Here is a 13857-nt window from a genome sequence, read left to right as displayed (position 1 = left end):
CTTGTCTATTTGAACGCCTTCAAATCGGCAAGGCGCTTTTTGACTGTTGATACATGTTTGTTTGGATTTACTTAAAACTGAATGAAAATCATCATCAGCAATAAATCTCTTGTCAACTGTCCAGTTGACAAAAATTAAATTTGACCGGCACCGCCGGTCTTGTCCAGTTAACAAACGGCACCTGAGAATGAGCAAAGATTGTTGGAACTTTTTTTTCTCTTTTCAGCCCCCCTTCTTGAGCACTGAAACTTTTCACATTTGATAGGTGGTAAATTTGTCATGTAGAATCATGCAGCAACAAAGTTCAGATCCTATTTGGACTTACTGACGACACTGGATACAACATCATTGTAATAGAACAGGATGAAGAACAGCACCTCTTTGACATCCCTATCTTCAATGGATAAAGGTTTGTTCCGGAAAACTACAGTACCTTATAATTGTTCTGTGTTATTTATTGTTTCTTGCTCTGTATATGGTATATGTTTCACGCTGTTTTCTGTAATAACTTTGTCTAAAATGAGGTTATTATATAATTATTATATAAAATTAATTTGTTATGGATTTTTTTTTCTACGTAAAGCTTTTAATTTACTTCTGATGTCATTAGAAATCTTGTCATAGAATATCCTTAAAATGACCTGTCTTCTGATTATTTACTGGTGACACTTTCAATTAGCCTATCACCTGTCGTAATCTCTTGATTTTTTTAGTAAGACTGTAATTAAGTTATGTCAGTCAAGAATTATCAGAATTTATCCTACATTTTAAAATAGAGAAAAAAAGAATAATTGAACCCTAGCCACCTTCTGTAAAATGTTACTGATGAAAAATTAATGGCAAACAGAAGGACCCAGTTATTATTGATACCTTCTCTTAACGGTAAAAGAAATTATATTTTTGGGGGGTTTGAAAATAGTCAGATGTCCCACTGAAGGAAGGCTCACAGGGTTTCTCAACAACTCGACAGCCTTGGTTGGCCAGTCCATTCCAAATTTATGTCTCAATCTCCCATGGGATAGAAAGTGTTGTAGCCTATAGGCATATACGAGGGGGGTTCAAGAAGTCTTTGGTCTAAAAATGAAGGAATAAAGATAAGAGTTTTGTGACTTGGCACACATAGTTTTATTTCTCTACATAGTCACCATGCAGAGTAACACATTTCTGCTACCTCTCTTTGACCTTCAAAAGTCCTTAAGAGAAAAAGACCCAGAACTCCCAACCAGTCTTCAATAGCTTCAATGGCGTCCTCGTTGTCATGGAAAATGACGTCCTTTGGATGATATTTTTTAGATTAGGAAACAGGAAAAGTCTGAGGGGCTAGGTCTGGTAAATAAGCTGGGCGTGGCAAGATTTCAATGCTGCACTGTTTTACTGTCTAGACTGCTTGTTCGTGACCTGCGTGTAGGGGCGTAGTCATGCAGTAGGAGGATCCCATAACAGAGTTTTCCGCACCTTTTTCTCACCAGTACAGACCACAATTTTATCAGCAAACCTTTTCCTTCTTTGATGAGGGAGAAGAAGGGGTTTTCCATTGCACGGAGGACTTTTTTGTTCTGGATCTAAAAGATAAATCCATGTTTCGTCCATAGTTACCTGTTTTTAAAGAAATTTGTGTCAATGGACTCAATTCGAAGAAGAGTTTTGCAGGACTCAACCCTCTGCCTCTTTTGCTCACTTGTCAAAAGGCGGGGTATCCACCGCGCAGACAGCTTATTCTTGTGAAGATGGTCATAGAGAATCGTTTCTATTGACCCGACACTGATTCTCGTTTCATTTGAGAGCTGTTTAACAGTTATACGTCAGTCTTGTAGAACCAGTTTCTTAATTTTGGATACATTCTCTTCAGTTACCACAAAGGATGGGCGCCCTTCACAATCTTCATCAATCACCGACATGAATCCAGATTTGAATTTTTTTACCCAGTATATCACAGTATTATAACGAGGATATTTGTCACCATAAACTCGGATCATTTCCTGAAAAATGTCAGAAGGGGATTTTCCTTGACAACTTAACTATATTCAACAGGCTCCATGGCACAACTTCAGCAAAGAAAAGCAAACGTTTTTGTACATGGTTTCATTGAACACGCCTTATCATTGTCGGATTTTCCTGAAAATGTGCATGGTGTGTTCCAAAGAAATAGTCTAAAGGCTGGGTAAATTTCATTACTCTACCATGATTCCTTCATATCCAAACCAAAGACTTATTGAACCCCCCCCCCCCCCCCCCTCGTATGCTACTATCACAATCATTCACATTTGTGACTAATTTAAAATGCTTACAAGGGCATAAAACAATAGACATAATTGCTGAATTTTGTCTTTAGATGGCCGCAGTCACATTCTGGCCATTGTTGGAGTGACTGTTAAAAAGTATTAACTTTAAGTTGGTAAAGTCATGTGACAAAGACAAGACGCTATGAAAAATGTTTATTCCTCCTCACCGTGCAAGGAAAAATTAATAAACTCCTGTTTATTAAATTAAACTTCTTGAAATTCTTGTTCTTTTAGTACCTTACTGTCCCAGTACCCTGGATATTATATATACAATTGTCAATGGTTCTGGCTCACATGATTACTGAGGCAGGCTCCAAGTGGTATGTTTAAGGTAACTGGACTGTAAGGGATATTTTGTCTTTTATTTTTGAGCCATTTATGTTTTCCAGCATTTTGTGGCATATTTTTGGCCTAATTTGCCAGGCACACTATTACCACAAAATGTAAACCAATATAGAACAAACGCTCATCTGTAGTGACACTTTTGTATAGGGTACAAGCAACATAAAAGTAACACCTTTGAAATCAAGTTCCCACATTCTTAGAGGAGGTAGCTTGATATTTTTATTACTGTTGCATTATTTGTTCCAGATCTGTCTCTATCGTCTCTTACACAATATGGGCGTGCAGCTCAGCGACCGTCCGTCCCTCCCCACCCCCACAGTGCCCGACTTGCTGTGGAGCATGGGGCCGAGGACCCACATCAACGCTCCAACGCTGTGCCCAGCCTGGTCAGAAAAAAGCGACGCAGACGCCGCGACCTTATCACTGCAAATCTCAGTGGAACTAGATATGAAGTTGGTAAGTCAGTCAAGTTGGCCACTGTGGTGGCATTGTTGATCGCAAACTTCTCAATGGCATAGGAAGTTTGAAGTTTGAATCCAAGTAGAATCTAGAGTATCCTCAACTATCTTAAAGTTTTCTTTGAGTCTCGTATCCTGTCTCAGGGCTGAGGGTTCTTCTTCCAAAATGATCCATTCCATGTCTAGTAGCATCCTTATTTTTAATGAAGACAATAAAAATATTAGGTCTGCATTGACCATTTTTTAAAAGAAATCTCTTATGAGGAGTCCTGTGTGTCCCTTTTTTCTTCTGTTCACGATACGATCCTTCTCAGTTCAATTCTCTGCAATATTTTAAATTATGCTAAAACTTATAATATCCTGTAAAGATTTTCATTGCTTTTTAGTCATAGTAGGGAAAAATTACTTTTCAAAACTACAGTCAAATCTGCCTTAGTGGTCACCTCATTATAGCATTCACTTGTACTGACGGCCACTGTTCCGTGACACCCGAGTGATTTCAATCATTCTCACAACTAGTGGAGGCCTCAAAACCTGCTCTTATATAGTAGTCACTTGGTACTAGTGCTGGGCAGAAACCCAAATTTCAATCTGGATATTCAGTTCTTGGGCTTGATAAAAATAACTAAGTTGAAGAGTTGACCTGCTTTGACTTACTTTTCGACCTACTTTCTATTATATCTAAATACAAGTGGAGATCTAGGTCGCGCTTGCTTACTTTGAGATGGAGCGGGGACAGGGTGGAGAAGCAGACACAAATAAGCTTATAGATAGCAGTGCACTCAGTTTGCGACGGGGAGGGGGATGAGGAGGGCAGGGGGAGTCTGATCTTCTGCCTAATCTAAATAACTAATTCGGAGATCCAACCAGCTTCAACTTACTTTTCGACCTGCTTTCTAAATCCAAGTTGAGATCTTGGTCTGGCTTGCTTTTAATGAGACGGAGGTGGCGCAGGCTGGAGTAGACAAAAACTATGAAGCCTATAGCTAGATAACTCTAACAGGGCACACAGTTGGCAAAGGGGAGGGTATGATGGGTTTGTATGCAAGAAGTAAATCCAGGCTAATGATATACTGGAAATTCCCATAAGCCAAACTTACTTTTAAACTTGGTTCAGCAGCAAGTCATGTGGGAAGCAAGTTTGGGTTTGAAATTATGTTACTGAGCAGGCCTGAGGAACTCGTTCATTTCCAAGTAGTTTTCCTGAAAATCCAAGCAATGGAAATCTAAATTTATGCCCAGCACTACTTGCTTCAAAAGTTTTCCACCCACCCATCCTTGGACGAAGTGTGTGTAATTTTAAGTTCAATCAATGCTCAGAAACTCCTAAGATTGATAACAATTGTGATGAAAATGAAATAGAAAGTTAAGATTGAAATGTCAGATTTTAAACCATCTTTGTCAAGTCAAGTAAGTGACCACAACTCAGACCTTGACCAGAGTGGCCACCTGTCTGAAATGGTCATTCTTTTTCTGCCATGTGATCTTAAGTGACTGTATTTTATTAAATGTTGTGGTACAATTGTTGTAAAGAAAGTAATATACTAAGTTCTGATTATTTTTATCTTAGATGTTGATGTTGCGAAAAAGACTGACGTTTTTGAAGGATAAGGCCAAGTTGTTGCTTTGATTTATTGATGTATGAGACTAGCAGAGATGATCAGACATCGATGTCATCTCTATTTGTGTTATCAAATCAGGCATTCTCAAGTTTTTAGATTTGATTTAAAAGAAAGTGCTTGCCAAACCTTATGGTAGTTGGTTGTATTATTGTGCCTTCCATGTGTATGCTTGTTTGACAATGTATTATTTTGACATCTTTTTTTCTAAATCTTTTCTTTTTTTCTTGTCTAGTTCGTCAAATGGTAGAGAAAGTCGGATTCACTGTTTCGAAGGATGACGACCCAACTTCGTAAGTGCACCCCTTTTATCTCACTACTGTTTTCAAAGTTGACACAGATTTTAACTTGAAAACAAAGCAGGGTCTGAGTTGCCTTTATCAGTGATGGCTTTTTGAAGTGGTTTTATCTGTGTTTGAAAAGCAGCTTACATAGCTTGTGCATTCATTTGATACTTTTTATATATAAAATTGTGTAACTGACACTGCATTTTAAAGGTGAATTGAACTAGGATGAGTCAGCACAATAGCCACACACACATCTGACTGTGAATAGATAAGATAGGATAATTGTAATAAAAATATCTGTATCTAAATTTAAAAGGTCAAAAATTAGTCTGGTAAAGTATTTTTTGACCCAATTTATGTCAATTTTATTTTTGTCGTAAATTTTTGGTAGTCAAGCTCTTATGTGGTAGTAAAATTTGCTTGCAAAAACTCTACAATTTAAAGTGAAGTAGAAGGGTGAAAACCTCGGAGTGATAGCTACATTTAGTTTGTATATATACTTCCTCGCTTTGTTAAGTTGTTTTTCTGTTTTTTTTAATTCAAGAAGCCAAAATTTAAAAAATTCCATTCAATCTGTTCTCTAATTAAAGGCTCCCAGACGAAAAGTTCTTCATCTTTTCTTGTACAACAGGTCACAATCAACAGCAGACGGTGTTTCTCAGAAAAATATTGGTTGAAGGGGGGTTGCTATGTCAATATCGCTTTCTCCCCAAATTGTAATTTCCTTGCGTGAGAACAGTTTGTATCATCTGCTATCTCTGTTTTTCCCTCAGGTATCTTATATGGAACGACTGTTTTGTTTCACTGGATAAGATAAGCGAGTTGAAGCCGTACCAGAGAATCAATCACTTCCCCGGCATGGGTGAGGTGACTCGCAAAGATGCCCTGGCTCGGAATGTCTCAAAGTAAGTTTACTTTCCTAGGTAGTTTTCATTTCAGGATGATTTACCTTTACGGAAAGTCGAAACAAGGCTCTGGTCCTTGAAAATGAAGTTTTGAAGTCCTGTGAGGATGTCTTATATGGCTAAGTGGAAATTCATATATATCATGACGCAGTGGAATCGGGCGCTAGTCAATTTTTGGGCATGTGGAGTTATTGGTATCATCAAAAGCTTATTCATTTGTCTTGTTTCTGATGAAAAAAGTACCTATCTATCTTGAATAAAAGTTGAGAAATTTCTTGTTGAAGAAGATGGGGGGTCAGCTGGTTTTAGAAGTAAAATTAGCGAGAAAATGACTTTCAAAACATGGTGACTTCCAAAGCTTGAGAGTCCTTAGAAAGTTAAAATTTACATTTTTTTTTGTACCCGTAAGCAATGTTTTTCTGTAAAATCCATGCAGAAATTTATTTTTACATGTACATGAAAGGCGTTGAACCAAAAAACAAAAATTCAATAAAAGTTGCCAAACCAGCGGAAAAGTGCCCATTTCTTCGATTTCATTAATTTGACGAGCGCCTGATTTCACCATGATGCCTCACATATACTTTTCATTGTGAAAAAGAAAATGAAGTAGAGTGGAAATAATGATTACAATAGTTCATCCGTCATGAGCTGTTGCTGACCTTCAACATCCAAGGCTTGATGATAAAAGCCTAATTTTGAATGACAGCAACATTGATGTTGGTACTCATTGCTTTCTTTGTGAATTTGGGGCTTTCTTTTTATCCATGTCAATACAAATACAAGTTAAATACATTTTGTCGTTGTTAATAGGAAATGACCCAGTTGGCTGTTTCAACTGGGCAGCTTTTTCTCTGATTATTCTTTTTTCTGTTACCACTGTGTCTATCTATGAAGCCAGGATATTTTAGACATTGTTGATTGCCAATCTAAATTTATTGTATATTTTTTCTCCCTCAGTGAAATATTTATATCGTATTGTATTGTAAAGCATTGCATTGTATTGTACAAATTGTTGACTCAGGCACTTATGTGAGGTGTGCTTACGTAGTTAGGTATTTCTCACCCTCCATGCATGAATATATCAGTAAAAAATCAACACATGTATCAAATTTGTAGATTTTCAGTCAATGTCATTTTCTTAAAGTTTAACATGTCTTCTTTTATTTCATACTTAATATATTGTACAAACTTCACCTATTTTATCTGACGATTTGAGAAGTAAATCATTTTATCATCATGCCTCATAATTATTTTCATAATCTCTTTCTTTAAAATACCTGTCTGTTTTTGAATTCTCTCAGAATGCAGAAAGCTGTTCCCGATGAGTTCAATTTCATTCCAAAGACATGGATACTGCCTGCAGACTACTCCTTGTTACAGAATTATGCTAAAGAGATGAAAATGAAGAAAAAACCTAGAACTTTCATTGTAAAACCTTCAAACGGTGCACAGGGCCATGGGTGAGTGAGAAGTGAGAGAATTATGAACTATGCATCTCGGAATGTGACTTGAAAAGTGTATGCACTTATATTATTATTGTGTTTCTTAAGGCGAAGGGTTGTGTGAAGGGATCCTGCTGTTTACATTGTCACCTGTAGCATACTCTAAAATTTGAAAGCTAAGTACCGTATTTATTTATAGTTGTGTGTGCACCATGAATGCTCACACTACCTCATAATAACTTCCTTCATGGAGCTGTTCTTTCCTACTTACTGTTTTCGTCCAGCAGGGGGCACTCCGCTTTGCAGCCTGTTTTGCACACACTGCAACCATTTTTTTGTTTTATTATTACACAGCCATTTTGCAGAGACTGAGACATTTTGCTGAGGAAAATAGATAAAACCGTTGGGCACGGATAAGTCAGACTCGTCAGAAAATGACAAATGTGATCGAAACAGCCACCATTCAGGTTAACCAATGACCAAAAAAATAAAGAGACATCAGTCGGGATATGGCAAATTGTATGAACTAATCTGAGTTATCTCAGCCTGACTGTGCTTTTTCTCAGGATATAATGTTGAATCTGGCGAAGCCAGTAATCTAAGTTCATAACTTTTTCATTGTTACTGCAACACCTTACGTTTTGACTGGGACACTACAGCTTTTACCATGCAAAACCCCTTTATGTGCAGCAAGTATGACCTCAGACCCGATCGCTGAGTAGTTGTTTTTTCTTGAAAGGTATAGTTTGTAAAAAAATAATTTTTACACTTTGCATTTGTTTCTTACTCATTTAATTTGTCTTAAGCCAACAGAAACTTTGTTGACTTAGCTATCTTGGGGGAGAGATAATTTCTAAACAATCAGTTACATGAAAGATAAGATGAAATTAAGGCAAGTGCGCTTTATAATCCTACATTAGAGATATTTTGACAGCGTGCTTATATTACCATATATCATACATGAACTTCTCTCTCTATGTCTCTCTCTCTCTCTCTGTCTCTCTCTCTCCCTATCCCTCTCCCCCAAACCCACAAATGTGTACAAACACACACATCCAATAATGTCACTGCAAAAATGTATGGACTTGAAGATAACATAATCATGAAACATAAGGATGTTCACGACTTGTCATAAGTCTGGCAACGTACATAGGCTTATGATGGAAACTGTTATGTTTGTTATCTTCAGCATTTCTTTGTATCGGAATGCTGAAAAGATTCCCTCGCAAGAGCATTTCATCGTACAAGAGTACCTGGACAAGCCTTTACTTCTCGATGGCTACAAGTTTGACCTGCGCATCTATGTCCTTGTTACTTCCTGTGATCCTCTGCGGGTTTTCCTCTTCAATGACGGTTTAGTCCGGCTGGCCACAGAGAAATACTTACCGCCTCACGAGAGCAACATCGTAAGTTAGCTTGTTATGGTTGCGTTAATCAGCAACCGATGTTTTTGTCATCAGTCCATCATGGATGTATCGTGGATGTTATGATGTGGTTTATTCCATCTTCTTCTCTGTAGCGTTTCTTTTATTTGTCCCTAAAAAATACTATTTTTGTTTTGAAGTGCAATAAATGACTGCTCGCTCACCTCTATAGCTCAATTACTGGTCCAACTAAATGCTGTTTGTAGAGCATCAATTGATGGTTGTTGTTTTTTTTATTTTACTGAATTTTAAGAGGGTGCGGGGGCGGAGTGGTTAATGGCCTCGTCTCCAAAGCGGAAAGTCCAGGTTCGAGCCTCTGTTCGGACACGCATTTTTTTCTTCCCCTCCTGCCCACCCAGCAGTAATGGGTACCTGACTTCGAGTTGGGGAAATAAAGGCGGTGTGGAAAAGAACTGGCCACCCTACCACAATGTGCCGAAGGCCCAGGAAGTTGTCTCTCTAACAAGGCAATACCTAATGTCCGAATCGGATGCGGGAACAACTTAACAACTTTACTTTACTGAATTTTAACTTGCCTTTGGCTGCTGCTGAGATATATATGGTTTTCTTTTTTTTATTTTACGATGAAAAAATTTCGTTTCTGTTTTGGCTGTGAAAAATACCCAGAATCATTTGATAATGACCAAAAAAACAAAACACTGTATAATGTGTTGTATGTTCTTTTCTTCTTGTTTTAAGGGCATAGTCATGTCTTGCACATTTTTTTCTTTGCCGTTTCCAAAATAGTGTATTATGTCCATTGAAGAACATAGGCACTTTTAAACATAGAGTTGACTCTGGACCTTAAACAACTCTCATTAAGTCTTGGATTTTACTACGCACATTGAGAGCACATCATAGAGACAGTGGTAGTGGAAGTGTTCGGGAAGCATGATAGACCTAGAGATGACACATTTCTATGTACCAAAACAGAAGAAAAAGTTGGACAAGAGGCACATTTTCTTACTAAATACGGAAACACAATAATTTAGTATGAAGTGAGACCCATTCTTGTAACTACATACTCAAACAACAAATATTTTGGCAAGAGGTGCTACTGAACCTGACTGGGTACATTCTAACTACAAAACACAATTTATATTTAATGCATTTGACGCTCCAATGTTCAAATTCAAACTAATGCAATTTTCTTTTTAAGAATACCTTAGCTCGAAACTCCCACTACTATGTTCATGCATTTTTAGATTAAACTATTCATGTTTTGGTGTATGCTCTACCGTGATGTGCTCTTTTTACCTTCTTTTCACTCATATTATTGTTGACTATCAAGATGAGATTAAGTGGTTATTTTGCCAACCTCCAGTTAGCAACTACGCTATATTGTTCTATTTGTCAGTTCAGCCACTTTGCTTTGTGAGTCATATTCTGTGTAATCCTGACACGCCCATGTTGTACTGGGGTTTTTCAGAATCATTTGTTCATGCACCTCACCAACTACTCAGTCAACAAACACAATGAGTTCTATGACAAAAACATGGGCTTTGACACTGGGAGCAAACGTTCCATCCGCTACTTCAACGAGTATCTGCGTCGAAGCGATATCGACGTCAGTCTGCTCTGGCGCAACATTGGAGACATGATTGTTCGAACCCTGCTGGTCGCCGAGCCGCATGTGCTGCACGCCTACAGGATGTGTCGGCCGGGTGTGTCTTCAGGAAGTGACAGTGTGTGTTTCGAGGTGCTCGGATTTGACATCATGATTGACAGGAAACTGAGGCCATGGCTTCTTGAGGTAAGTAATAATAACGATGATGGGTATTTTATGCTGTCTTTAAACTTATCTTGTATTGTTGGATGAAACAGTACCACACCACCTCTTTAACTGCCCAGCACTTTGTGACCTGCGTAGCACCTACCTACCTGCCTCCCCAAACATCGGAAATACTCTACACAGCGACAAAGCACAGCTGATTAAAACCTGCAAATTCTTTGCCATATCGACAGACCGAAGGGCTAGAACCCAAATGGGCGCTGGATCGGAAAAGTAAAGTAAAGTAAAGTATCTTGTATTGTTCCCAACCCCAAAACAAGACAGTGACTTTATTGATTTAAAAGTTTCAACACACTCTTAAAAGTACACTCTTCTTCTATTTTTTGGAGGGATTTGGGAGGGGGGAATCTTATTCATCGTTATCATCATCATCATCATCATCATCATCATCATCATCATTGTATAAAGAAGGTATTAAAACAGTTAAGACCTTGTTGTATTTCCAGAAAATATATATTTTTCACAGTTCAACGTTTTGCCAGTAAGGCTTCATCAGGAACATAGTATTTGAGAAAAAAATAAATGAGTGATGACGCCACAGCAACAAAGTGTTCACTATAAGTTACGTATTGGTGTGATTTGGACAATATCGGAAATATCTTCATCATCATCATTATATACACAGGCTATAAAAACTAAAGTGCGTACATAAATGTCTGAATATTTAAAGGAGCGGTGAGTACAAATCGCCGGAGAGAAGGGAACACTAAAGCCAGAAGTGGTAGAGAGAGAGAGGGGGGGGGGGGGGGTGGAAAGGTGCGTGGAAGTAAGGAATATAATAACAGAAGGGTGCTATGAACACAAATCGGAAAGGCCAGAGAAAGAGAAACACTAGGGCCAGAGGTGGCAGAGAGAGGGAAAAGAAAAGAGGGAGAGAGAGAGAGAGGGAGAGAGAGAAAGAGGGGGGGGGGGGAACATATGCATGGAGGTAAGGAATATAATAACGGAAGGGTGCGGTGAACACAATCAATGAGTCGAAAAGGCTAGAGGAGGGGAAACACGAAGGCAAAAAGTCATCATCATCATCATCATCATCATCATATTATTATTATTATTTTCGGGCAAATTTTCTCACAGAAGTGATATTGAAAATTGAATGCCATGTGTCTTTAAGGAAACAACCATCTCTAATCTTTCCTCAGATTAACAGATCTCCAAGCTTTGGCACAGATCAAAAATTAGATTTTGAGATCAAGTCTGCTATGATAGAAGACACTTTCAGGCTTCTGAATATCAAGTAAGCATTACCCCAATTAGAGGGATGATTGAATTATGCTTCTTTGTACATGTACTTTCTTTTTAGTGTTCTTGTCATTATTTTCTTCATCTAATAGGCAGGGTATAGACATTTGTGAAAGAGTTTTCTTCTCAATCTTTTGGTAATGTTGGCCCTACTAATGCTATTAGCTCTGCTAATGCTATGGGGGCACTCACATTGGCAGATGGGGTCACCAATTAAGGGAGAAAAGTTTTGGGCTCTGATCTACTCGAGCTTTTCATTAAATTAGAAGCATGTTGGTGATCAATGTAAGTTCTGACCATGTTCCAAGAAACTAAAGACAGTGGAAATTTACAGTTGTGTATATGTATAGATATTTGAAAAAAAACAACCTTCTTTTGTTCATATTTGAAAATAAATATTCATTGAGAATCCCAGTGTACTTTTCCAGGGGAAATTCTTCTTAGCATTGTTATTGATTTACAATTTCGAGCCATTTCACTAAATGGTTTTGTGTTGCAGTCAGTCTTTGTGGTCCAAACACAACGCATATTCCTGGTGACCCACCTTAAGGGTTAGCATGGATAGGTCTTGAGAGTTTTCCTAACCCTGCTCCTTTGACTTTCTGTTCCCCTTTTTCTACAAAGCAGATTGTCTTTTATAAATCTTTTTCTGTCCTTCGTCCTAAATGCATGTTATAGAAAATTTGTCTAATATTTTCCCATAGTTCACTGATTCTGAATTTCTATATTTTCACCTTTGACTGTCAAGCTTGTTGTAACATTGTTTCTGCTTATCTTATGCTTTGCTCAGGGTGAGCGATAAGCGACGCAATATTGCAGCTCAAAAGGCTGAGGCCCAAAGGCGCTTGTTCCGAACGAATCGCAAAATGGACAGTGACGCCTCGGAGTTGGATAAAAAGAAACAAAGCAATGACAAGAGGAAAGAAGAACTGGTAAGTGATTGCAGATTGCACTTAACTTGCGTGATTAGGATTTTATTTGTTTGCTGATTATGTTACTATGTATCATTTGTTTCTGCTAAGCAAAATTAATATTTAGTTTAGCCCCTTTTTTTGGTGTGTTTTCTGGATTTTACATTTTGTGAAAATAGTTGTTATGTAGGCCTATCAATAATTTTCAAGGGTGGAGAGAATTGCCTGAGGTTAATTCAAGATATTTGTATTACTTCAGATGTTCTATTTTTGCTTTTCATGTGATAAGAAAGTGCTGAGCGTTTTTTTTTTGCTTTCTTATGTTCTTGTGTCGGTGTTCTTGTGAGGTTCTGTCCCTTTGCACCCTGACCTGGTTTACTCCTTCACCTTCTTGTCAGTGTGAACGTTATCTTAATTTATGTCCTTACAAAATGCAGCTTTTGTTGTGCTGGCTGACAAGAAAAAGACAGAGATCTTTTTTAAATCAGGAAAATATTGAGAACTGGACTTTTTTATAAACAAATGTTAATCTTAAACAACTTTGAAATAACTTGTCGTTAGTCAGAGAACTTCCTGATTCGTTTTTTTCCTATATCTGTTTCCATACTTTTCAATTGTGAGACAAGTGTTATAGAAGCTACTTTATGTAGAAAGAGGACACATCCTTGACAACAGTTTTACTTTGGGTCGGATAAGTTGGGAAACAAAACACAATATGAATTCTAAGATAACGCCATTCCCATACTTTCATTTTTCAACTTAATTAAAAATTTAATATTGCAGGGCAATTCCACACCCACATGAACACAACACACATGCCAAAATGAAAATAAAAAGACAGACATACAAGAAATTAAAGCTGAATTGAAAAATAAAACATGACAGACAGAAGCAAATAATTAAAGCTGATCTCAAACGGAAGATTTTTGTTGGTTCTAAGGGCTGTAAGTGGGGGTGTGGAATTACCCCGGGTGTGGAATTCCCCCACCTTCCCATATATCATCTCTCTGTTTCCCTTTTTCCCATTGACTATTGATCATTGTCCGAGTGCTTGTCTTCAACTCAATCTAACAAACCTAATAGTTTGTTTGTTGGTATTTTCATTTAGAGCAATGTTGTGTGTGTGTGTGGGGGGGGGGGGGGGGGGGGG

General features: G+C 37.9%; 1 protein-coding gene across 1 annotated transcript in view; it reads left to right on the top strand.

The window, feature by feature from the left end:
• The window catches only part of LOC101852692 (tubulin polyglutamylase TTLL7), a 23720-nt gene that overhangs the window by 3551 nt on the left and 6312 nt on the right, over positions 1 to 13857 (top strand). The window contains exons 2-10 of the mRNA XM_005098244.2: positions 227 to 409; positions 2874 to 3083; positions 4940 to 4997; positions 5765 to 5896; positions 7198 to 7356; positions 8528 to 8744; positions 10192 to 10515; positions 11697 to 11791; positions 12587 to 12728. Of these exons, the coding sequence (XP_005098301.1) occupies positions 364 to 409; positions 2874 to 3083; positions 4940 to 4997; positions 5765 to 5896; positions 7198 to 7356; positions 8528 to 8744; positions 10192 to 10515; positions 11697 to 11791; positions 12587 to 12728 (1383 nt within the window). The 5' untranslated portion in view covers positions 227 to 363. The remainder of the gene's footprint in view (positions 1 to 226; positions 410 to 2873; positions 3084 to 4939; positions 4998 to 5764; positions 5897 to 7197; positions 7357 to 8527; positions 8745 to 10191; positions 10516 to 11696; positions 11792 to 12586; positions 12729 to 13857) is intronic.

Source organism: Aplysia californica, unplaced genomic scaffold (genome assembly GCF_000002075.1).
Source record: "Aplysia californica isolate F4 #8 unplaced genomic scaffold, AplCal3.0 scaffold00176, whole genome shotgun sequence".
Lineage (NCBI taxonomy): Eukaryota > Metazoa > Mollusca > Gastropoda > Aplysiida > Aplysiidae > Aplysia > Aplysia californica.
Note: the sequence above shows the minus strand (reverse complement) of the source record. Positions and strands in the feature narration are given on the sequence as shown.